This window comes from Pristiophorus japonicus, chromosome 19 (genome assembly GCF_044704955.1).
Source record: "Pristiophorus japonicus isolate sPriJap1 chromosome 19, sPriJap1.hap1, whole genome shotgun sequence".
Lineage (NCBI taxonomy): Eukaryota > Metazoa > Chordata > Chondrichthyes > Pristiophoridae > Pristiophorus > Pristiophorus japonicus.
Window position 1 is genome coordinate 27,839,191 of NC_091995.1, and position 25,767 is coordinate 27,864,957.

Below are 25,767 nucleotides of genomic sequence, written 5' to 3' on the forward strand. Positions count from 1 at the left end.
GAACTCTCTCCTTCAAAAAGCTGCTGAGGCTGAGAGTCAATTGAAAAATTCTAAACAGAGGTTGATAGTTATTTGTTCGGTAAGAATATTAAGCGTTGCTGAACCAAGGCTGGTAGATGAAGTTAAGATATAGGTCAGCTCTGATCTAATTGAATGGCGGAACAGGCTCGAGGAGCTGAATGGCCTCCTCCTGTTCCTAATTCCTTCGACTGTTGCCCTGTCTTAGCAATCATCACGCCCGGTGTCAGTCCAGTCTACATGTCAAATATTTATTAGAGAAAATATAGAGATTCATGATTAATTGTTATGCAGTTGGATACAGTTATCACAATTCATGGGATCATTCTACTTCATTATATTCCAGTACAATGTGTCTGTGTCATAGTACATTGAGATAGGGACACAGAGATGGGTAGAGGCACTCAGCTAAATTTACAGCAAACACCCTCCCACCCCCTGGCAGTAAACAGCAGAGGATCGGAGCGACGTGGGCTGTTCAGGCAGTGGGTAAGGCTGCTCACCATGGCCATGACCTTAGAAACCGTGTCCCACTGTGTTACCTAGTGAGCAGTGTGAGTGGTTCAGAGTTATTGCCAGAGTTATTCCTACAGGGATTAAAGATGGGATAGAGTTTCTCGGTGAAAGTGTCAGTGAAAGTGTACAGGTGAGACATGTCTGCAGCATCGTAAAATGACACCTGTCCTCCCTCATAGTCCAGGTAAACTCCCAGCTTCCGCGGTTTCACTTTCAGAGGGTAGATGACGTCTGGAATTTTCAATAATCTGCAGTCAGGAAGCAAGCCGATGACCCAATATCCATTCTCAGGTGAACCTATGAAGTTTCCCTTCCTGTTTATAGTCTCTCTGCAGACACCCACAACCCAGAGAGGCTTATTTCCAAGACCCACCTCCCAGTAGTGTCTTCCTGATGAGAAACTCTCTGAGCTCAAAACAAAGACGGATGTATCAAATCTTTCCGGCTGATCAGGAAGGTCTTGCTCCTTATTCCCGAACCACACACGAGTCAGATCCTGGGACAAGATGAGCTGTTTGTTTGCCGTCTCTGGGTCCAGGGTGAGAGACGCTGGGACTGAAACAAAACATGAATGGGAAGCTGTTACTGTAAGAAAACCAGGACCGAATCACGAGATGTGTACAGACAGTGATGGGCCATCACCACTTTACTCAGCCCAGGAACTGTGGAGACCCAGGGACAGGGTGTCTGTGGGATTTCTCACCTTTGAACCCTCACCGTTCCCTCAGCCCTATTTACACAGTGCAGATTTTCATCAATCTATTTAAGGTAAAGATCTCGCTCCAGGACAAGGCCTCATTGACCAGAAGCTGCAGGAACTCTGTCTCTCTCCCTGAGCCCAGCCTGCTGTATTCTGGCACTTTTGGGGCTGTGGTGACGATCTTTCTAATGTCTGACTGGGACTGAAGAGACAACAGTTCTATTTCCGTCTACACAGCAGCCAATGGTGAGCCTGGAAACGTGGTCATTTATTCTGTGTGTGGAACCACGGAGCGAAACTGGAGCTCATCCAAACCTCTGCTGCCCGTATCCTAACGCGCCAATTCCTGATCACCCATCACCCCTTGTGCTCGCTGACCTACATTGGCTCCCGCTCCAGCATTGCCTCAAATTTAATATTCTCGCCCTTGTGTTCAAATCCCTGCAAGGCCTCACCCTTCCCTATCTCTGTAATCTCCACCAGCCCAGAACTCCCCACGAGACGCGACGGCTGACACCTAAACATTCCCATCAGTAACTCCATTCACACATAAAAGGAGTGATACCTGGGGAAAATACCACTCTAAATAGCAAAGAATTAGAAACATAGAAACACATAAAATAGGTGCGGGAGTAGGCCATTTGACCTTTCGAGCCTGCGCCGCCATTCAATAAGATCATGGCTGATCATTCACCTCAGTACCCCTTTCCTGCTTTCTCTCCATACCCCATGATCCCTTTAGCTGTAAGGCCATATACAATTCCCTCTTGAATATATCTAATGAACTGGCATCAACAACTCTCTGCGGTAGAGAATTCCACAGGTTAACAACTCTCTGAGTGAAGAAGTTTCTCCTCATCTCAGTCTTAAATGGCTTACGCCTTAGCCTTAGACTGTGGCCCCTAGTTCTGGACTTCCGCAACATCGGGAACATTCTTCCTGCATCTAACCAGTCCAGTCCCATCAGAATTTTACATGTTTCTATGAGATCCCCTCTGATTCTTCTAAACATCTGTGAATACAGGCCCAGTCGATCCAGTCTCTCCTCGTATGTCAGTCCTGCTATCCCGGGAATCAGTCTGGTGAACCTTCGCTGCACTCCCTCAATAGCAAGAACGTCCTTCCTCAGATTAGGAGACCAAAACTGAACACAATATTCCAGGTGAGACCTCACCAAGGCCCTGTCCAACTGCAGTAAGACCTCCCTGCTCCTGTACTCAAATCCCCTAGATATGAAGGCCAACATGCCATTTGCCTTCTTCACCGCCCGCTGTACCTGCATGCCAACTTTCAATGACTGATGTACCATGACACCCAGCTCTTGTTGCATCTCCCCTTTTCCTAAATTGCCGCCATTCAGATAATATTCTGCCTTCGTGTTTTTGCATCCTCCTCACAGCTCACGTCGCCATTCAGTTTAGTGTTATCTGCAAATTGGAGATATTACACTCAATTCCTTCATCTAAATCATTGATATATTTTGTAAATATCTGGGGTGCCAGCACTGAGCCCTGCGGCACCCCACTAGTCACTGCCTGCCATTCTGAAAAGGACCCGTTTATCCCGACTCTCTGCTTCCTGTCTCCCAACCAGTTCTCTATCCGCATCAATACATTACCCTCAATACCATGTGCTTTAATTTTGCACACCAATCTCTTGTGTGGGGTCTTGTCAAAAGCCTTTTCAAAGTCCAAATACACCACACTCACTGGTTCTCCCTTGTCCACTCTACTAGTTACATCCTCAAAAAATTCTAGAAGATTTGTGAAGCATGATTTCCCTTTCATAAATCCATGCTGACTTGGACCGCCGATCCTGTCACTGCTTTCCAAATGCGCTGCTATTTCATCTTTAATAATTGATTCGAGCATTTTCCCCACTACTGATGTCAGGCTAACCGGTCTCTAATTACCCGTTTTCTCTCTCCCTCCTTTTTTAAAAAGTGGTGTAACATTAGCTACACTCCAGTCCATAGGAACTGATCCAGAGTCGATAGACTGTTGGAAAATGATCACCAATGCATCCACTATTTCTAGGGCCACTTCCTTAAGTACTCTGGGATGCAGACTATCAGGCCCTGGGGATTTATCAGCCTTCAATCCCATCAATTTCCCGAACACAATTTCCTGACTAATAAGGATTTCCTTCAATTCCTCCTTCTCGCCAGACCCTTGGTCCCCTAGTATTTCCAGAAGGTTATTTGTGTCTTCCTTCGTGAAGACAGAACCAAAGTATTTGTTCAATTGGTCTGCCATTTCTTTGTTCCCCATTATAAATTGACCTGATTCTGACTGCAAGGGACCTATTTGTCTTCACTAATCTTTTACTCTTCACATATCTATCGAAGCTTTTGCAGTCAGTTTTTATGTTCCCAGCAAGCTTCCTCTCATATCTATTTTTCCCCTCCTAATTAAACCCTTTGTCCTCCTCTGCTGAATTCTACATTTCTCCCAGTCCACAGGTTTGCTGCTTTTTCTGGCCAATTTATATGCCTTTTCCTTGACTTTAACACTATCCCTAATTTCCCTTGTTAGCCATGGTTGAACCACCTTCTTGTTTTATTTTTACTCCAGACATGTTGAAGTTCATCCATGTGATCTTTAACTGTTTGCCATTGGCTATCCACTGTCAACTCTTTAAGTATCATTCACCAGTCTACTCTAGCCAATTCACGTCTCATACCATCGAAGTTACCTTTCCTTAAGTTCAGGACCCTAGTCTCTGAGTTAACTATGTCACTCTCCATCTTAATAAAGAATTCTACAATATTATGGTCACTCTTCCCCAAGAGGCCTCACACAACAAGATTGCTAATTAGTCCTTTCTCATCACACATCACCCAGTCTAGGATGGCCAGCCCTCTAGTTGATTCTTTGACATATTGGTCAAGAAAACCATCCCTAATGCAAGCCATGAAATCCTCCTCCACCGTATTGCTACCAGTTTTATTAGCCCAATCTATAGTTATATTAAAGTCGCCATTGATAACTGCTGTACCTTTATTGCATGCATCCCTAATTTCTTGTTTGATGCCGTCCCCAACCTCACTGCTACTGTTTGGTGCACAACTCCCACTAGCATTTTCTGCCCTATGGTAATCCGCAGCTCTACCCATACAGATTCCACATCATCCAAGCTAATGTCCTTTCTTACTATTGCATCAATTTCATCTTTAACCAGCAACGCTACCCCACCTCCTTTTCCTTTCTGTCTCTCCTTCCTGAATGTTGAATACCCCTGGATGTTGAGTTCCCAGCCTTGGTCACCCTGGAGCCATGTCTCCGTAATCCCAATTATATCATATTCATTAATAGCTGCCGGTGCAGTTAATTCATCCACCTTATTACGAATACTCCTCGCATTGAGGCACAGAGCCTTCAGGCTTGTCTTTTTAACACACTTTGTCCCTTTCGAATTTTGCTGTAATGTGGCCCTTTTTGATTTTTGCCTTAGGTTTCTCTACCCTCCACTTTTACTTTTTTTCTTTCTACCTTTTGCTTCTGCCCCCATTTTACTTCCCTCTTTCTCCCTGCATAGGTTCCCACCCCCCTGCCATATTAGTTTAACCCCAATTACTTCAGTTGGCTTAATAAAATGGCTGGCTGTATTGACCTGTGCCTTAAACAGCCTTTGGGGATTTCCCTGGTCTCTTTGGGAATAGGTGACCAGTGGAACTCTCTCGGAACCTGTGTCTGTGAGTTATGAGATGTGGAACTTTGATCTGATCTTTACAGGGTAAATGGTGGGCCTGAGGAAGAGCCAAAAGGTGAGGTCTCCCTAAGCTGGGAGTTTCCTGTCCTTGGCCATGGAAGGGGACATGATGTAGTAATGGTGGCTGGTAAACCGAGTGAGGGGAAGCATATCAGCCTCTACAAGGGACAACATCGGCCCTACCGGGGGCCTGGTAAGCCGATCAGAAGAGTGCCGATGTCAGGTGATGTCCCTCAGAAGCAGACCTCCCCATACTTTGAATATCATTAAATACATGTTGTTTAACTTGGTGGGAGAAAGGTCCCGAATAATATGCAGAGAACAATACCTGGTATCATCCAATGTATCAAACGTCATTAGTCACATGGATAACAGAAGGTGATATACAGAGAAAGATAACTGGTGTTATCCAGTGTACCAAACGACATTAGTCACATGGATAATATTATGTATTTAACCCCTTGCAGCCTGTATCACACTACCACCAGAGGGCCTACCTGTTGGAGTCCCAAGGGATCCCAGCATCCCTTGGGAGCACTGCATATAAGCAGGCCACCCACGAGGTACCTGCACTCTGGTCTTATTAAAGGAGCTAAGGTCACACTTGCCCATTGTTCACAGTACTCAGTTTCAGCCTTTATTATGAGCGTATCAATTGGCGACGAGGTAATGAACAACCGCGCGACAATGCAAAGAACAGTTGGTATCCTGGATAAGTTCTCAGAAGGGGACGATTGTGCGGCCTTCATGGAGAGACTCGACCAATACTTTGTGGCCATCGAGCTGGAAGGGACGAGAACACTGCCAAACGAAGGGCAATCTTCCTTATTGTCTGTGGGGCAACAATCTATGGCCTCATGAAGAATCTTCTAGCTCCGGTAAAACCAACAACTAAATCCTATGAAGAATTGTGTATGCTGCACCTATGGAGCACCTAAATCCTAAGGAAAGCGTTTTGATGGCGAGATATCAGTTCTACACGTGTCAACGGTCGGAGGGCCAGGAAGTGGCGAGCTAAGGCGCCTTGCAGGACATTGCGAATTTGAGGGATTCCTAGAACAAATGCATAGAGACTTTTCTGTACTGGGCATTGGCCATGAGGCAATCCTTCGCAAACTGTTGGCTGTTAAAACTCCGAATCTAAGCAAAGCCATAACGATAGCCAAGGCATTTATGTCCACCAGTAACAACACCAAACAGATTTCACAGAGTAAAGAGATTTCGGCCAGTCCTGTGCAGAAAGTAACGTTGTTTTCGAGCAGGAATATACATGGCAGAACGTACACGCTGGCTGCTGCTGCACGACCTCAGATGACCCAGAGTCCGCCATCAATCATTAATGTGAGGCAGTTAACACCTTATTGGCATTGTGGAGGTGAACATCGGGCCAATCAATGCCGCTTCAAGCACTTCTGCAGCTGTTGTATGCATATGGAACACCTCCAGCGAATGGCAGGCTTTGACTAGTGGAGTACCACAGGGCTCAGTGCTAGGGCTCCAGCTCTTTACAATATACATTAATGGTTTAGATGAAGGCATTGAGTGTAATATCTCCAAGTTTGCAGATGACACTAAACTGGGTGGCGATGTGAGCTGTGAGGAGGATGCTAAAAGGCTCCAGGGTGACTTGGACAGGTTAGGTGAGTGGGCAAATGCGTGGCAGATACAGTATAACGTGGATAAATGTGAGGTTATCCACTTTGGTTTCAAAAACATGAAGGCAGAATATTATCTGAATGGCAGCAGATTAGGAAAGGGGGAGGTGCAACGAGACCTAGGTGTCATGGTTCATCAGTCATTGAAAGTTGGCATGCAGGTACAGCAGGCGTTGAAGAAGGCAACTGGTATGTTGGCCTTCATAGCTAGGGGATTTGAGTATTGGAGCAGGGAGGTCTTACTGCAGTTGTACAGGGCCTTGGTGAGGCCTCACCTGGAATATTGTGTTCAGTTTTGGTCTCCTAATCTGAGGAAGGACGTTTTGCTATTGGGCGAGTGCAGCGAAGGTTCACCAGACTGATTCCCGGGATGGCGGGACTGACATATGAGGAGAGACTGGATCAACTGGGCCTTTATACACTGGAGCTTAGAAGGATGAGAGGGGCTCTCATAGAAACTTACAAGATTCTGATGGGACTGGACAGGTTAGATGTGGGGAGAATATTCCCGGTGATGGGGAAGTCCAGAACCAGGGGACACAAGTCTTTGGATAAGGGGTAGGCCATTTAGGACTGAGATGAGGAGAAACTTCTTCACTCAGAGTTGATAACCTGTGGAATTCCCAGCCGCAGAGAGTTGTTGATGCCAGTTCATTGGATATATTCAAAGGGGAGTTAGATATGGCCTTTACGGCTAAAGGGATCAAGGGGTATGGAGAGAAAACAGGAAAGGGGTACTGAGGGAATGATCAGCCATGATCTTATTGAATGGTGGTGCAGGCTCGAAGGGCCGAATGGCCTACTCTTGCACCTATTTTCTATGTTTCTATGAATGTGCAGGCGAGCTGCAAACCACCATGTTGCCGAGGAAAATCGATCCACTGTGGATCAGGCTGAATTGGAGACTCGAACCGAGGAGGCAGAAGTGTACGGGGTACACACATTCACCACGAAATGTCTACCAATAATGTTGAAAGTTGAACTGAACGGAATTCCAGTATGTATGGAACTAGACACTGGTGCGAGTCAGTCCATAATGAGTAAAAAGGCCTTCGACAGGCTGTGGTGCAACAAGGCACACAGGCCCAAGCTTAGCCCCATTCACACCAAACTAAGGACTTACACCAAGGAACGAATCCCTATAATTGGCAGTGCAGAAGTCAAAGTCTCTTATGATGGAGCAGTACACGAACTCTCGCTGTGGATTGTGCCAGGAGATGGCCCCACACTCTTTGGCAGAAACTGGCTGGAAAAAATCTGCTGGAACTGGGATGACATCTGAGCGCTTTCGTCCGTCGACGACACCTCATGTTCCCAGGTTCTGAGCAGATTTCCATCGTTGTTTGAGTCAGGCATTGGAAGCTTCTCGGGGGCGAAAGTGCAGATCCATTTGGTTCCTGGTACACGACCCATCCATCACAAGGCACGGGCGGTACCGTATATAGTGCGTGAGAAAGTGGAAATTAAGCTGGACAGGCTGCAGCGAGAAGGCATCATCGCGCCAATGGAATTCAATGAGTGGGCTAGTCTGATTGTCCCTGTACTTAAAGAGGACGGCACGGTCAGGATTTGTGGGGAATATAAAGTAATTATTAACTGTTTCTCGCTGCAGGACCAATACCCGCTACCCAAGGCAGATGACCTATTTGCGACCCTGGCTGGAGGGAAGACATTCACCAAGTTGGACCTGACCTCGGCCTACGTGACACAGGAGCTGGAGGAGTCTTCGAAAGGGCTCACCTGCGTCAACATCCACAAAGGTCTGTTCATCTATAACAGATGCCCGTTCGGGATTCTGTCACCGCGATAATCTTCCAACGGAAGATGGAGAGCCTGCTAAAGTCGGTTCCACACACCGTGGTTTTCCAGGACGACATACTGGTCACAGGTCAGGACACCATTGGGCACTTGAAGAATCTGGAAGAGTTTCTTAGCCGGTTGGATCGGTGGGACTCAGGTTGAAACACTCAGTGTTTTCCTGGTGCCAGAGGTTGAGTTCTTGGGAAGAAGAATTGCAGCAGACGGCATCAGACCCACTGACACCAAGACAGAGGCCATGAAGAACGTGCCGAGACCACAGAACGTGACGGAACTGCAGTCGTTCCTGGGACTCCTTAACTAGTTCGATAATTTCCTACCTGGGTTAAGCACCTTGCTAGAAGTCCAACATGTGCGACTGCGTAAGGGAGATGACTGAGTATGGGAAATTCACAAGAGGCTGCCTTTGAGAAAGCCAGAAATCTGTTGTGTTCAAACAAACTGCTTGTCCTGTATAACCCTTGTAAACTATTAGTGCTAGTTTGCGCTGCGTCGTCATACGGAGTCGGGTCTGTATTACAACAGGCTAACAAATCGGGGATTTTGCAAATGGTTGTTTATACGTCCAGGAGTTTGTCCAAGGCCGAAAGGGCCTATAGCATGATTTAAAAAGAGGCTTTGGCGTGCGTTTATGGGGTAAAAAGAAATGCACCAGTACTTGTTTGGCCTCAAGTTTGAGCTTGAAACTGAACACAAGCCGCTCATGTCGCTGTTCTCTGAGAGCAAAGGGATTAATACCAATGCTTCTGCCCGCATCCAAATATGTGTGCTCACGCTGTCAGCATACAACTATATAATCCATCACAGACCGGGCACAGAGAACTGCGCTGATGCTCTCAGTCAGCTACCATTGCCCACCACCAGGGTGGAAATGGCACAGCCTGCGGACTTGCTTATGGTAATGGATGCATTCGAAAATGAAAGGTCACCCGTTACGGCCTGCCAGATCAGGACCTGGACCAGCCAGGATCCTTTACTGTCCTTGGTAAAAAACTATGTCCTCCATGGGTGCTGGTCCAGCGTCCCAATGGAGATACAGGAGGCGATTAAGCCGTTTCACAGGTGCAAAGACGAAATGTCCCTGCAGGCGGACTGTCTGTGTGGGATAATCGCATGGTCTTGCCCAAGAAAGGCAGAGATACATTCATTTGTGAACTGCACAGCACCCACCCAGACATTGTAATGATGAAAGCCATGGCCCGGCATCGACTCAGACTTAGCATCATGTGTACGCCAGTGCAACACTTGCTCTCAGCTGAGCAATGCACCTCGAGAGGCATCACTAAGTTTGTGGTCATGGCCCTCCAAACCGTGGTCGAGGATCCATGTGGACTATGCGGGCCCATTTCTAGGCAAAATGTTCTTGGTTGTCGTGGATGCTTACTCAAAATGGATTGAATGTGCAGTAATGTCTGTAAGCATGTCCACGGCCACCAATGAAAGCCTACAAGCCATGTTTGCTATGCACGGACTGCCTGATGTCCCAGTCAGCGACAATGGGCTGTGCTTCACCAGTGCTGAATTCAAGGAATTCATGACCTGCAGTGGGATCAAGCATATCACATCTGCCCCTTTCAAGCCCGTATCAAACGGCCAGGCAGAACGGGTAGTTCAGACCATCAAGCAAAGCTTGAAACGTGTGTCGGAAGGCTCTGTGCAGACCCGACTGTCCCGTGTGCTGCTCAGCTACCGCACCAGACCCCATTCACTCACTGGGGTTCCCCCAGCCGAGCTGCTCATGAAAAGGGCGCTCAAAACAAGGCTCTCTCTTGTCCACCCTGATCTCCATGAACAAGTGGAGAGCAGGCCGGCATCTACAAAGTGTGTACCATGACCGCGCAAATTTGTCACGTGATATTGAGGTCAATGACCCTGTGTTTTTACTCAATTATGGACATAGAAACATAGAAATATAGAAAATAGGTGCAGGAGTAGGACATTCGGCCCTTCGAGCCTGCACCGCCATTCAATAAGATCATGGCTGATCATTCCCTCAGTACCCCTTTCCTGCTTTCTCTCCATACCCCTTGATTCCCTTAGGCGTAAGGGCCATACCTAACTCCCTCTTGAATATATCCAATGAACTGGCATCAACAACTCTCTGCGGCAGGGAATTCCACACATTAACATGGTCCCAAATGGCTCACTGGCACGGTCATAGCCAAAGAGGGGAGGAGGGTGGTTCAGGTCAAATTGGCCAATGGACTAACCTGCAGAAAACATTTGGACCAAATCAAATTGCGGTTCACCAACAGCTATGAACAACCCGAAGAAGACCCCCACTAACTTTGACCCTCCAACACACAGACAAGTGGCAACCGACATCAAGGTTGACCACGAAGTCGAACTTGACATCCCAAGCAGCCCGGCAAGGCCGGCTGCCCAGCAGCCCAGTGAAGAACTGACCAACTCACCCACACCCGCATTTGTACCGAAACGATCGCCAACGGAGCGAAAAGCCCCACATCATCTCATCTTGTAAATAAGTGTGCTATTAAATTTACGAGGGAATGATGTTATGTATTTAACCCCTTGCAACCTGTATCACACTACCACCAGAGGGCCTACCTGTTGGAGTCTCAAGGGATCCCAGCATCCCTTGGGAGCACTGTATATAAGCAGGCCACCCACAAGGTACCTGCATTCTGGAGTCTTATTAAAGGAGCTAAGATCACACTTGCTCATTGTTCACAGTACTCAGTTTCATCCTTTATTATGAGCATATCAGATAACAGTAAGGAGAAGGTGATATACAGAGAAAGATACCTGGTGATATCCAGTGTATCAAACATAATTAGTCACATGGATAACAGTAGGGAGAAGGTGATATACAGAGAAAGATACCTGGTGTCATCCAGTGTATCAAACATCATTAGTCACATGGATAACAGTAGGGAGAAGGTGATATACAGAGAAAGATACCTGGTGAAATCACTGCTCTCATTTCCCTCCACACATTGACGTATGCGAAAGGCCCACCAACTATATCCACAGGTAGCTCAGCGGAGACATCTCCGGGATTGTGAACCTCGATCTCACACCTGTAAAAATGGGGCTGGGAATCAGTCCGTGTTAGAGAGACAGCAGCAATCAGATCACAGAACAGCTTTTTAAATCTGCTTACCTGTTCAAAAGGGCTTGAATGTCCTGAGGGGAAAGGAACAGAATAAACATTACTGAATCAGATTGAAGAGTTGCTGCTACAAATCTCTCGGGGAAATGATAAAGAGGGACAGAATCTGGACACCAAGGTGTCAGTCAGAAAAGGACATTTCCTTGTCTTTTGGTGCTGAAAAATGGAAGACCATGGGGTAAAAAGCATACTACCCCAACCCAAGACTTTGTTTGCATTAACATTGATATGGAGAACATAAGAACATAAGAACATAAGAACATAAGAATTAGGAACAGGAGTAAGCCATCTAGCCCCTCGAGCCTGCTCCACCATTGAACAAGATCATGGCTGATCTGGCCGTGGACTCAGCTCCACTTACCCGCCCACTCCCCGTAATCCTTAATTCCCTTATTGGTTAAAAAAATATCTATCTGTGACTTGAAAACATTCAATGAGCTAGCCTCAAATGCTTCCTTGGGCAGAGAATTCCACAGATTCACAACCCTCTGGGAGAAGAAATTCCTTCTCAACTCGGTTTTAAATTGGCTCCCCCATATTTTGAGGCTGTGCCCCCTAGTTCTAGTCTCCCCGACCAGTGGAAACAACCTCTCTGCCTCTATCTTGTCTATCCCTTTCATTATTTTAAATGTTTCTATAAGATCATCCCTCATCCTTCTGAACTCCAACAAGTAAAGACCCAGTCTACTCAATCTATCATCATAAGGTAACCCTTTCATCTCCGGAATCAGCCTAGTGAATCGTCTCTGTACCCCCTCCAAAGCCAGTATATCCTTCCTTAAGTAAGGTGACCAAAACTGCATGCAGTACTCCAGGTGCGGCCTCACCAATACCCTTGTACAGTTGCAGCAGGACCTCCCTGCTTTTGTATTCCATCCCTCTCGCAATGAAGGCCAACATTCCATTCGCCTTCCTGATCACCTGCTGCACCTGCAAACTAACTTTTTGGGATTCATGCAAAAGGACTCCTAAAAGAGTTTCATGCCAAACGACCCCCAGGTCCCTCTGCATCTCAGCATGTTGTAATTTCTCCCCATTCAAATAATATTCCCTTTTACTGTATTTTTTCCAAGGTATATGACCTCACATTTTCCGACATTGTATTCCATCTGCCAAACCTTAGCCCATTCGCTTAACCTATCCAAATCTCTTTGCAGCCTCTTTGTGTCCTCTACACAACCTGCTTTCCCACTAATCTTTGTGTCATCTGCAAATTTTGTTACACTACACTCTGTCCCCTCTTCCAGGTCATCTATGTATATGGTAAACAGTTGTGGTCCCAGCACCGATCCCTGTGGCACACCACTAACCACCAATTTCCAACCTGAAAAGGACCCATTTATCCCGACTCTCTGCTTTCTGTTCGCCAGCCAATTCTCTATCCATGCTAATACATTTCCTCTGACTCCGCGTACCTCCATCTTCTGTAGTAACCTTTTGTGTGGCACCTTATCGAATGCCTTTTGGAAATCTAAATACACCACATCCATCGGTACACCTCTATCCACCATGCTCGTTATATCCTCAAAGAATTTCAGTAAATTAGTTAAACATGATTTCCCCTTCATGAATCCATGCTGCGTCTGCTTGATTGCATTATTCCTATCTCGATGTCTCGCTATTTCTTCCTTAATGATAGTTTCAATCATTTTCCATACTACGGATGTTAAACTAACCGGCCTATAGTTACCTGCCTTTTGTCTGCCCCCTTTTTTAAACAGAGGCATTACATTAGCTGCTTTCCAATCCGCTGGTACCTCCCCAGAGTCCAGAGAATTTTGGTAGATTATAACGAATGCATCTGCTATAACTTCTGCCATCTCTTTTAATACTCTGGGATGCATTTCATCAGGACCAGGGGACTTGTCTACCTTGCGTCCCATTAGCCTGTCCAGCACTACCCCCCTAGTGATAGTGATTGTCTCAAGATCCTCCCTTCCCACATTCCTGTGACCAGCAATTTTTGGCATGGTTTTTGTGTCTTCCACTGTGAAGACCGAAGCAAAATAATTGTTTAAGGTCTCAGCATTTCCACATTTCCCATTATTAAATCCCCCTTCTCATCTTCTAAGGGACCAACATTTACTTTAGTCACTCTTTTCCGTTTTATTTATCTGTAAAAGCTTTTACTTTCTGTTTTTATGTTTTGCGCAAGTTTGCCTTCGTAATCTATCTTTCCTTTATTGCTTTTTTAGTCATTCTTTGCTGTTGTTTAAAATGTTCCCAATCTTCTAGTTTTCCACTAACCTTGGCCACCTTATACGCATTGGTCTTTAATTTGATACTCTCCTTTATTTCCTTGGTTATCCACGGCTGGTTATCCCTTCTCTTACCCCCCTTCTTTTTCACTGGAATATATTTTTGTTGCGCACTATGAAAGAGCTCCTTAAAAGTCCTCCACTGTTCCTCAATTGTGCCACCGTTTAGTCTGTGTTTCCAGTCTAATTTAGCCAACTCTTCTCTCATCTCACTGTAGTCCCCTTTGTTTAAGCATAGTACGCTCATTTCTGACACAACTTCCTCACCCTCAATCTGTATTACAAATTCAACCATACTGTGATCGCTCATTCCAAGAGGATCTTTTACGAGGAGATTGTTTATTTTTCCTGTCTCATTACACAGGACCAGATCTAAGATAGCTTGCTTCCTTGTAGGTTCTGTAACACACTGTTCTAAGAAACAATCCCGTATGCATTCTATGAATTCCTCCTCCAGGCTACCCCGTGCGATTTGATTTGACCAATCGATATATAGGTTAAAATCCCCCATGACTACTGCCGTACCTTTTTCACATGCCTCCATTATTCCCTTGATTATTGCCCGCCCCACTGTGAAGTTATTATTTGGGGGCCTATAAACTACGCCCACCAGTGACTTTTTCTCCTTACTATCTCTAATCTCCACCCACAATGATTCAACATTTTGTTCATTAGAGCCAATATCGTCTCTCACAACTGCCCTGATATCATCCTTTATTAACAGAGCTACCCCACCTCCTTTCCCTTCTTGTCTATCTTTCCGAATCGTCAGATACCCCTGTATGTTTAATTCCCAGTCTTGGTCACCCTGCAACCATGTTTCTGTAATGGCCACCAAATCATACCCATTTTTAATGATTTGTGCCATCAACTCATTTACTTTATTTCGAATGCTGCATGCGTTTAGGTAGAGTGTTTTAATCCTAGTTTTTAAACCATGATTTTTAATTTTGACCCCTCCTGCAGCCCCTATATATTAAGTGGCCCTTTTTGTTTTTTGCCTTGGGTTTCTCTGCCCTCCACTTTTACTCATCTCCTTTCTGTCTTTTGCTTTTGTCTCCTTTTTGTTTCCCTCTGTCTCCCTGCATTGGTTCCCATCCCCCTGCCATATTAGTTTAACTCCTCCCCAACAGCACTAGCAAACCCTCCCCCAAGGCCATTGGTTCCGGTCCTGCCCAGGTGCAGAACGTCCTGTTTGTACTGGTCCCAACTCCCCGAGAATCGGTTCCAATGCCCCAGGAATTTGAATCCCTCCCTACTGCACCACTGCTCAAGCCACGTATTCATCTGAGCTATCCTGCGATTCCTACTCTGACTAGCATGTGGCACTGGTAGCAATCCCGAGATTACTACTTTTGAGGTCCTACGTTTTAATTTAGCTCCTAGCTCCTTAAATTCGTCTCGTAGGACCTCATCCCTTTTTTTATCTATGTCGTTGGTACCTATATGCACCACGACAACTGGCTGTTCACCCTCCCTTTTCAGAATGTCCTGCACCCGCTCCGAGACATCCTTAACCCTTGCACCAGGGAGGCAACATACCATCCTGGAGTCTCGGTTGCGGCCGCAGAAATGCCTATCTATTCCCCTTACAATCGAATCCCCTATCACTATCGCTCTCCCACTCTTTTTCCTGCTCTCCTGTGCAGCAGAGGCAGCCATGGTGCCATAAACTTGGCTGCTGCTGCCCTCCCCTGATGAGTCATCCCCCTCAACAGTACTCAAAACAGTGTATCTGTTTTGCAGGGGGATGACCGCAGGGGACCCCTGCAATACCTTCCTTGTACTGCTCTTCCTGCTGGTCTTCCATTCCCTAGCTGGCTGTGGACCCTTCACCTGCGGTAAGACCAACTCGCTACACGTGCGACTCACGTCATTCTCAGCATCGTGGATGCTCCAGAGTGAATCCACCCTCAGCTCCAATTCCGCAACGCGATCTGTCAGGAGCTGGAGGCGGATACACTTCCCGCACACGAAGTCGTCAGGGACACCGGAAGTGTCCCTGAGTTTGCACATGGTACAGGATAACACGTGTCCGAGCTCTCCTGCCATGACTTAACCTTTAGATACACTTAAATTGGCGACAACCAATGCTAAAGTTTACTCACTGATATTGAAGAGAAAAAAGAAAAACTACTCACCAATCACCAGCCAATCACTTACCCCCTTGGCTGTGACGCCACCTTCCTATTTCTTTATACTTCTTTTGTGCCTTTTCCTCTGTAGCTGCACAAGCCGACCTTTTATTGGCCTCTCGCCGACCCCGGACTCACGCCTCAGCGACCACGAACTCCCGCTGCCTCTCGTGGCCTTTTATAGGTCTCTCCAATCCCTGGACTCACGCCTCAGCGACCACGAACTCCCACTGCCTCTCGCGGCATTTTAATAGGCCTCTCCGATCCCTGGACTCACGCCTCAGCGACCATGAACTCCAGCTGCCTCTCGCGGCCTTTTATAGGCCTCTCCGATCCCAAGATAGATGAGCACAAAGATAGATGGTTTAAATGCACATTTTCCAGTTTTGATCCCCAGTGTCAGCATCAAGTGCTCCCAGGGTCAGGAATAGTACAGCCAGTAGCAGAGAAAAGCTCAACCTACTCTGCCTCAACACTGCACCTTGACCCTGTCATGTATTTAACCATCTTGCAATGACATTGTCATGTAACTGTAACTCATGTACACTGTACCTGTACCCTAGAAATGCACACCCTGACCACAGGGGGTGAACTTGCGGGAGACACTCCTCACCTGCATTTCCAGGTATAAAAGGGGAGGTCCCACCCAGGGTCAGCACTCCTTGGTCTTGGCAATAAAGGTGAAGGTCACAGAGTGACTGTGTCTGATATATCCATGCCTCGTGTGAGTTTGTAGTAAGGTGCAGGGACACCACATTTGGCAACGAGAAACGGGAATCACCGAACCTTGGCGATGGCCACCAGTGGCACAGAGGAACGTTACTGTGTGGGTGAGGACTGGGACGACTTCATGGAAAGACTCCAGCAGAGCTTTGTCACAACGGACTGGCTGGAAGAGACAGCGGCTGACAAGCGGAGGGCGCATCTACTGACCAGCTGCGGACCACAGATGTATGCGCTGATGAAAGACCTGCTCGCACCCGAAAAGTCGGCGGACAAGCCTTTTGAAGAGCTCAGCCAGTTGATCAGTGAGCATCTCAAGCCGGCGAGTAGCATACACATGGCCTGGCACCAGTTCTACTCTCACCGGCATCGGGAGGGACAAAACGTCTCGGACTTCATGGCAGAATCGCGGCGCTTGGCCAGTCTCTAAGTTCTCCGATGCCTGCAGGGGGGAGATGTTAAGGGACTTTTTCAATGAGGGCATTAATCATGTCGGCATTTTTAGGAAGCTCATGAAGACTAAGGACTTGACTTTAGAAGGGGCGGCGTTGATAGCTCAGACCTTCATGGCAGGGGAAGAGGAGACCAAGCTAATTTACGCACAGCCCTGGTCCAAACGTGGCGACAGACCAGGGAGTTAACATGGTGAATGCGGCTTGGGACCCCACAGGCAGGCAAGGGCATTTTGAAACTGCCCAGACAGCAACAGGCTCTAGGGTGGACCCACAACAAGGACAATGGAAAGGGGATCGGCAATTCACGCCATCTCGAGGAACAGTGTGTCCCGCGATGGGACCATTAACACCCATCATCAGAGTGCTTAGAAACAGCCAAATGGGCAATCAGAGAGAAATACCTGGTAATAGTCCTTTTGTTAACAACAATCTCAATCTCAGCTCATGCTGGAGGTGCGGGAGTGGACACACTGCGAAAAGCTGCAGGTTCCAGCAATATACCTGTAGGATTTGTAATGTCAGTGGACACTTGCCCAGGATGTGCAAAAAGGCAGTAGCGAGTCTAATCTGCGAGACAGAGGAACCAGACGAGGGGTCTGCAATGCAGGATGAGGCCTGGGGTAAAGCCATAGATGCTGAATTTCAGCGGGTTCATGTGGCTGACGTCCACAGCTCATACACTAAAACGCCATCCGTGATGATGAAAGTCTTACTGAATGGCATCCCGGTGCACATGGAGCTGGATACGGGAGCTAGCCAGTCACTCATGAGCGCCCAACAATTTGAGAGACTATGGCCACACAGAGCTAGCAGGCCCAAACTGGAACGCATTGAGACGCAGCTACGGACGTACACCAAAGAGATCATCCCAGTGCTGGGCAGTGCAAACTTGGTGGTAACACATAATGGATTACAGAACCGGCTGCCACTCTGGATCGTTCCGGGAAATGGCCCCCCGCTTTTGGGGAGGAGTTGGCTAGCTGAGATGAATTGGAAATGGGGGGATGTGCACGTCATTTTATCCGTGGAGCGAAGTTCATGCTCACAGGTCCTGCAAAAATTCGGGTAATTGTTTCAACCTGGTGTCGGAACGTTCAAGGGCACTAAAGTAGTGATACGCATCACTCCGGACGCCAGACCAGTGCACCACAAAGCCAGAGCGGTGCCGTATGTGATGCGTGAAAAAATTGAATGTGAACTGATCAGGCTGCTCAGAGAGGGCATAATTTCGGGCCTGGAATTCAGCGACTGGGCAAGTCCCATCATTCCCGTCCTCAAAGCAGATGGCTTGGTTAGGATTTGTGGCGACTACAAAGTCACCATCAACCGAGTATCGCTGCAAGACCAATACCCGCTTCCGAGAGCGGAGGAGCTTTTTGCCACGCTGGCAGGTGGTAAGCTGTTCACGAAGTTGGACCTCACTTCGGCCTACATGCCTCAGGAACTGGCTGAAGAATCCAAGCTTCTGACTACCATCACGACGCACAAGGGATAATTTGTCTACAACAGGTGTCCGTTTGGCATTCGTTCGGCAGCAGCCATCTTTCAGAGAAACATGGAAAGCTTGCTCAAATCCATTCCTGGAACGGTCGTGTTCCCAGGCGACATTCTCATAACGGGTCGAGACACCGAAGAACACCTCTGTGGAAAGTATTTTTTATCTAAGCTGATACCATACGGTATTTGTGTGCCTTTTGATTAAAGTGGAGTCCTAGCCCTTCCAGAACTTTCTGCATTTTAGCAGTCAGCTTGCATAAACAGCTAAACCTGCTGTTAGATGGCTGATGGCCATCAGACAGCTAGGAGACAAGTCATGCTGAGACAAGTAACCCCCCCCATGGTGCTCTCCTATTGTCTACACTACAGGAGTTCCATGTCACCCCACCCTTATCTTCTAGCCATTATCTCTTTCCGAGACCTCATCCATTTGATGCAAACAGATAAACTGACCAGGAAATTGAAACAATCCTGACACAATACAAGACAGGTGATAGCCCATTACCTATGACTCATGGAGTAATGGCCGTTTGGCTTTCTGATAACCCTGACAAAAGGAAATATCGGGATACCATGTCAGGACCAGGATATAGTAATTAACTCTTTATCTGTATTCACTGACTGTGAGACAGAGCAATACACAGGGAGAGGCCAGAACTTTGGTTTTACTGTATAAATATCTTGTTAAACTGAACCATTTCGGGGGTGTTCACTTAGCCCTTGACTGAGTGTGACCTACCCCTTGCGAGCAAGTAAATTAAAAAAAGGAAACTTCTACCGGAGCTGTAAGTGTCGGAGTCATTCTTTTCGAAGGTCGAGATTTCGACACCTCCACAACCTGGAGGAGGTGCTACGCCGATTTGATCGGGTAGGCTTGCGGCTAAAAAAGGCCAAGTGTGTGTTTTTGGCCCCAGAGGTCGAGTTTTTGGGCAGGAGGGTTGCCGCAGACGGGATCCGGCCCACTGAATCAAAAACGGAGGTGATCCGCCGGGTGCCCAGGCCCGGTAACACGTCGGAGTTGCGATCATTCCTGGGACTTTTGAACTATTTTGGGAACTTTCTGCCGAACTTAAGCACATTGTTGGAGCCGTTACACATGCTCCTGCATAAAAGTTGTGTGGTTTTGGTGGGACTGTCAAGAATGAGCTTTCAATAAGGCGAGGAACCTGCTGTGTTCTAACAAACTGTTGACTTTGTATGACCCCTGTAAAAAACTGGTCTGAACATGCGATGCGTCATCCTACAGGGTGGGGTGTATGTTGCAGCAGGGTAACGATGACAGCCAACTCCAACCGGTCGCTCTCCCAGGCAGAGCGTGGATACGGCATGGTCGAGAAGGAAGCACTCGCATGTTTATGGTGTGAAAAAGATGCACCAGTACCTATTTGGTCGACAGTTCGAGCTAGAGATGGACCACAAGCCGTTAACATCCTTGTTTTCTGACAGCAAGGCTGTCAACACCAATGCATCAGCTCGCATACAGCGATGGGCCCTCACGCTGGCTGCGTATGACTACACAATGCAGCACCGGCCAGGCACCGAAAATTGCGCTGACGTGCTCAGCAGGCTCCCACTGGCCACCATCGAGGGGGCGTCAGAGCAGAGCGCCGAGATGGTCATGGCCGTTGAGGCTTTTGACACTGCGGGCTCCCCCATCACAGCCCGCCAGATCAAAGTCTGGACCAACAGGGACCCCTCCTATCCATGATAAAGAAATGTGTCCTGATTAGGGATTGGGCACCCGCACACAGGGCGTGCCCCGAGGAAGTCAGACTGTTTCAGAGATGGATGGATGAGCTCTCCATCCAAGCCAACTGCCTGCTATGGGGCAGCTGGGCAGTCATGCCCCAGAAAGAAATGGAAGCGTTCATCAGGGAACTCCACAGCGAGCATCCTGGCATCGTGTTAATGAACGCCATTGCCCGGTCACATGCATGGTGGCCGGGGATTGACTTAGGCCTGGAACACTGGGTTCGCAGATGCACGACGTGTGCCCAGCTGGGCAATGCCGCCAGGGAGGCCCCACTCAGCCCGTGGCCCTGGCCCACCAGACCATGATCACGTAGACTATGCGGGCCCATTCGTGGGGAAAATATTCCTGATTGTTGTTGATGCATACTCGAAGTGGATCAAGTGCATCATATTGAACTCGTGCACGACATCCGTCACTGTGGAGAGTCTGCGTACGGTTTTCGCGACCCACGGCTTGCCGGACATCCTGGTCAGCGACAATGGCCCGTGTTTCATTCGCCATGAATTCCAGGAGTTTATGTCGGGCAACGCCGTTCAAGCCGGCTTCCAATGGCCAGGTGGAATGGGCGGTCCAAGTCATAAAACAGGGCATGCTACGCATCCAAGGACCCTCCCTTCAGTACCGCCTATCGTGCCTCCTGCTGGCCGACAGGTCCCGCCTGCACTCGCTCACGGGAGTCCCGCCAGCAAAACTCCTCATGAAACGCACGCTCAAGACGCGGCTGTCCCTCATTCACCCAGCCCTGGCAGACATTGTTGAGGGCAAGCGCCAGTCCCAAACCGAGCTGCATGATCGAAACTCAAGGGGGAGGTGTATAGAAATAGATGACCCAGTATTTGTTCTTAACCATGCTTTGGGACCCAAGTGGCTTGAGGGCACCGTAATTGGCAAAGAAGGAAATTGAGTCATGGTGGTCCGACTAAACAATGGGCAGATATGCCGCAAACACTTGGACCAAGTAAAGAAAAGGTTCAGCATAGACATGGAGGAACCGGAAGAAGAGCATGAGATGTCACCCACACCACTGCCAGCGGACGAGCAACGAGGACAGTCCTCAGCATGTACCGTCCCTGCGGTCAGCCCGGACAGGCCGGAATCACCTCAAGTGACAGAGATGAGTGCCGAGGCTCAGCTACCAGAGCCACAACTGCGGCGCTCCATGAGAGAGCGTCGACCACCTGACAGACTTAACCTCTGACACAAAAAGACTTAAGGGGGGAGGTGATGTCATGTATTTAACCATCTTGCAATGACATAGTCATGTAACTGTAACTCATGTACACTGCACCTGTACCCTAGAAATGCACATCCTGACCACAGGGGGTGAACTTGCGGGAGACACTCCTCACCTGGGTTTCCAGATATAAAAGGGGAGGTCCCACCCAGGGTCAGCCCTCCTTCATCCTGGCAATAAAGGTGAAGGTCACAGAGTGACTGTGTCTGATATATCCATGCCTCATGCGAGTTTGTAGTAAGGTGCAGGGACACCACAGACCGCATCCTCAGAAGAGCCCCAATTGCACCAGCGTGTGAACATCTCCAGTTCTCCCACAGTTCTCTCTGAGTCCAATCACCAATCAGTGCCACTGTTAGGCTGTGTGTAGGATTTGCCCTGAGATTGTCTCACCACATTTCCCATTGGAGGCTTAGCAGAAATAGTAGAGGTCCATCCACCAAGCAGATTGAGGCTAAACCAAAGCCCAGAGGTGAAAGGTCAGTATGTTAACCCATTGCCCCCCCAGTCCCCTGAATGTTGCAGTGTTTCCACTGACCTGCTCTCACTGAGGGGGCTGGTTTGCTTCCATTGACCCTGTAGATCAATCCCACTGACATTTATTTCACTGTCCGTTTAGATTCTCTGTACAAGGAGGAGGGACATTTTGTACCTTGAGGAGCTTTGGGGCTTCTTGTATCTCCAGCCTTGCCTTGAGATCTCTTATCGCTCCTTCAAGAGAAGATATTTCATCGAAGGTGCTCTTTAAATTGTTCTCCATTTCCTTCAATATTTTATCTGCTTTTATCTCCAGCTCTGCTTTCATCAGCTCTTCCTTCTCAGACAGGAACTTGTGCATCTTTTCAAACTCAATCTTGGTTTCATTTCTCACACCATCAACCTGGACCTGGAACAGATTGAATACACAGAACGAGACAAACAGTATTCATAATCCCTGTGACCCTGGGCTACGTGTTTCTTCTACAGGATTAAAGCCTTGTATCCAATATGCATCTGTCATATTTCACACTGTCATGCATGTAAATTGTGTGTCACATTGTTCGTCATACTGTACGTCACACCGAATGTCACACAGACTTGACAGTATAATCATATTCATAAATCATACAACAAATAACAACCCACTGCTGACTAAACAATTATACTCAATATTGGATATCTTGGAGTGAGTTACAGACTGGAATCTGAGGTGTACAGATGGTTTATATATAGAATAATGGATACCTGGGAGTGATTAAAGACTGGAATCTAATCGAGGGGTTGCGGTGGTTTATATATAGAATAATGGATACCTGGGATTGAGTTACAGACGAGAATCTAATCGAGGGGTTCAGGTGGTTTATATATAGAATAATGGATACCCGGGAGTGAGTTACAGGCTGGAATCTAATCGAGGGGTTCAGGTGGTTTATATATAGAATAATGGATACCCGGGAGTGAGTTACAGACTGGAATCTAATCGAGGGGATCAGGTGGTTTTTATATAGAATAATGGATACCCGGGAGTGAGTTACAGGCTGGAATCCAATCAAGGGGTTCAGGTGGTTTATATATAGAATAATGGATACCCTGGAGTGAGTTACAGACCGGAATCTAATCGAGGGGTTCAGGTGGTTTATATATAGAACAATGGATACCTGGGAGTGAGTTACAGATGAGAATCTAATCGAGGGGTTCAGGTGGTTTATATATAGAATAATGGATTCCTGGGAGTGAGTTACAGATTGGAATCTAATCGAGGGGTTCAGGTGGTTCATATATAGAATAATGGATACCCTGGAGTGAGTTACAGACCGGAATCTAATCGAGGGGTTCAGGTGGTTTATATATAGAACAATGGATACCTGGGAGTGAGTTACAGACGAGAATCTAATCGAGGGGTTCAGGTGGTTTATATATAGAATAATGGATACCTGGGAGTGAGTTACAGGCTGGAATCTAATCGACGGGTTCAGGTGGTTTATATATAGAATAATGGATACCCGGGAGTGAGTTACAGGCTGGAATCTAATAGAGAGGTTCAGGTGGTTTATATATAGAATAATAGATACCTGGGAGTGAGTTACAGACTGGAATCTAATCGAGGGGTTCAGGTGGTTTATATATAGAATAATGGATACCCGGGAGTGAGTTACAGGCTGGAATCTAATAGAGAGGTTCAGGTGGTTTATATATAGAATAATAGATACCTGGGAGTGGGTTACAGGCTGGAATCTAATCGAGGGGTTCAGGTTGATTATATAGAATAATGGATACCTGGGAGTGAGTTACAAACTGGAATCTAATCGAGGGGTTCAGGTGGTTTATATATAGAATGATGGATACCTGGGAGTGAGTTGCAGACCGGAATCTAATCGAGAGGTTCAGGTGGTTTATATATAGAATAATGGATACCTGGGAGGGAATCTAATTGCTGAAGTTCATTGTCTGCAATGTGCTGGATAGAAACCTCTTAATTCAGTAAAACCCTCTCTCACTATATTAAACGCTCAGTCGGTGACGAATATAGAACACTTTACACAAACTCCAAGGGACACCTCCCCTATCTTTCGTAGCATCATAGAATCATCGAAGAATACAGCACGGAAGGGGGTCATTTCGGCCCATCATTTCCATGCCGGCCAACAAGAGGCTATCCAGCCGAATCTCACTTTCCAGCTCTCGGTCCGTAACCCTGCAGGCTACGACATTTCAGGTGCACATCAAAATACTTTTAAAATATGATGACAGCTTCTGTCTCTACCACCCTTTCGGGCAGTGAGTTCCAGACCCCCACAGCCCTCTGCATGAAGAAACTTCCCCTCAAATCCTCTCTAAACCTTCTACCAATTACTTTAAATATATGCCCCCTGGTTTGACCCCTTTGCTAAGGGAAATAAGCCCTTTCTATCCACTATATCTCGGTCCCTCATAAGTTTATACAGCTCAATGAGGTGTCCCCTCAGCCTCCTCTGTTCCAATGTAAACAACTCCAGCCTATCCAATCTTTCCTCATAGATTAGATTCTCCACTCCTGGCAACATCCTCGTAAATCTCCTGTGTACCCTCTCCAGTGCAATCATTCCTTCCTGTAATGCGGTGACCAGAACTGCACGCAGTTCTCCAGCTGTGGCCTAACCAGTGTTTTATACAGTTCAAGCTTAACTCACCCTGCTTTTGTATTTTATGCTTCGGCTAATAAAGGCAAGCATTCCGTATTCCTTCTTAACCACCTTATCTACCTGGCCTGCTACCTTCAGGGATCTGTGGACATGCACTCCAAGGTCCCTTTGTTCCTCTGCACTCCTCAGTATCCTCCCATTTAATGTTTATTCCCTTTCCTTGTTAGCCCTCCAAAAATGCATTACGTCACACTTCTCTGGATTAAATTCCATTTACCACTGTTAACATAAGAACATAAGAAATAGAAGCAGGAGTAGGCCATTTGGCCCCTTGAGCCTGCTGCACCATTCAAGAAGATCATGGCAGATCTGATCATGGACTCAGCTCCACTTAGCTGCCCACTTCCCATAACCCTTTACTCACTTATTGCTCAAAACTCTGAATATATTTAAGGTGGAGATAGACAATGACCCAGCTTCCACAGCTCTCTGGGGCAGAGAATTCCATAGATTTACAACCCTCTGAGAGAAGAAATTTATCATCTCAGTTTTAAATGGGCGGCCCCTTATTCTAAGACTATGTCCCGAGTTTCTCCTATGAGAGGAAATATCCTGGTTGCATCCACCTTGTCGAGCCCCCTCATTATCTTAAAAGTTTCAATAAGATTATCTCTCATTCTTCTGAACTCTAATGTGTATGGGCCCAACCTATTCAACCTATCCTCATAAGTCAACCCCCTCATCTCCGGAATATATCTAGCGAACCTTATCTGGTGGAGCAGGCTGGAGGGGCCAAATGGCCGACTCCTGCTCCTATTTCTTATGTTCTTATGTTAACAGTGGCAAATGGAATTTAATCCAGAGAAGTGAGACATAATGCATTTTTGGAGGGCTAACAAGGAAAGGGAGTCGGGAGGCGGAGCGGCAGCGTGGTGAGGCCTACAAAAGGCCAGCGTTCGTCAGAGAGGCGAGCGGGCAGTCGGGAGGCCAGCCGGTGTAGCTGCAGCAGGGAGAGAAAGCAAAAAAAAAGGAGAAAGAAATTGAAAGGTGACGTCACAGC

General features: G+C 47.2%; 1 protein-coding gene across 1 annotated transcript in view; it reads right to left on the reverse strand.

Moving 5' to 3' along the window:
• Positions 1–255: 255 nt before the first annotated feature.
• Positions 256–25,767, reverse strand: part of LOC139229812 (zinc-binding protein A33-like) — a 38,453-nt gene continuing 12,941 nt past the window's right edge. Inside the window, exons 3-6 of the mRNA XM_070861405.1 lie at positions 22,259–22,492; positions 11,543–11,565; positions 11,341–11,459; positions 256–1,089 (exon numbers count right to left, since the gene is read on the reverse strand). Of these exons, the coding sequence (XP_070717506.1) occupies positions 557–1,089; positions 11,341–11,459; positions 11,543–11,565; positions 22,259–22,492 (909 nt within the window). The 3' untranslated portion in view covers positions 256–556. The remainder of the gene's footprint in view (positions 1,090–11,340; positions 11,460–11,542; positions 11,566–22,258; positions 22,493–25,767) is intronic.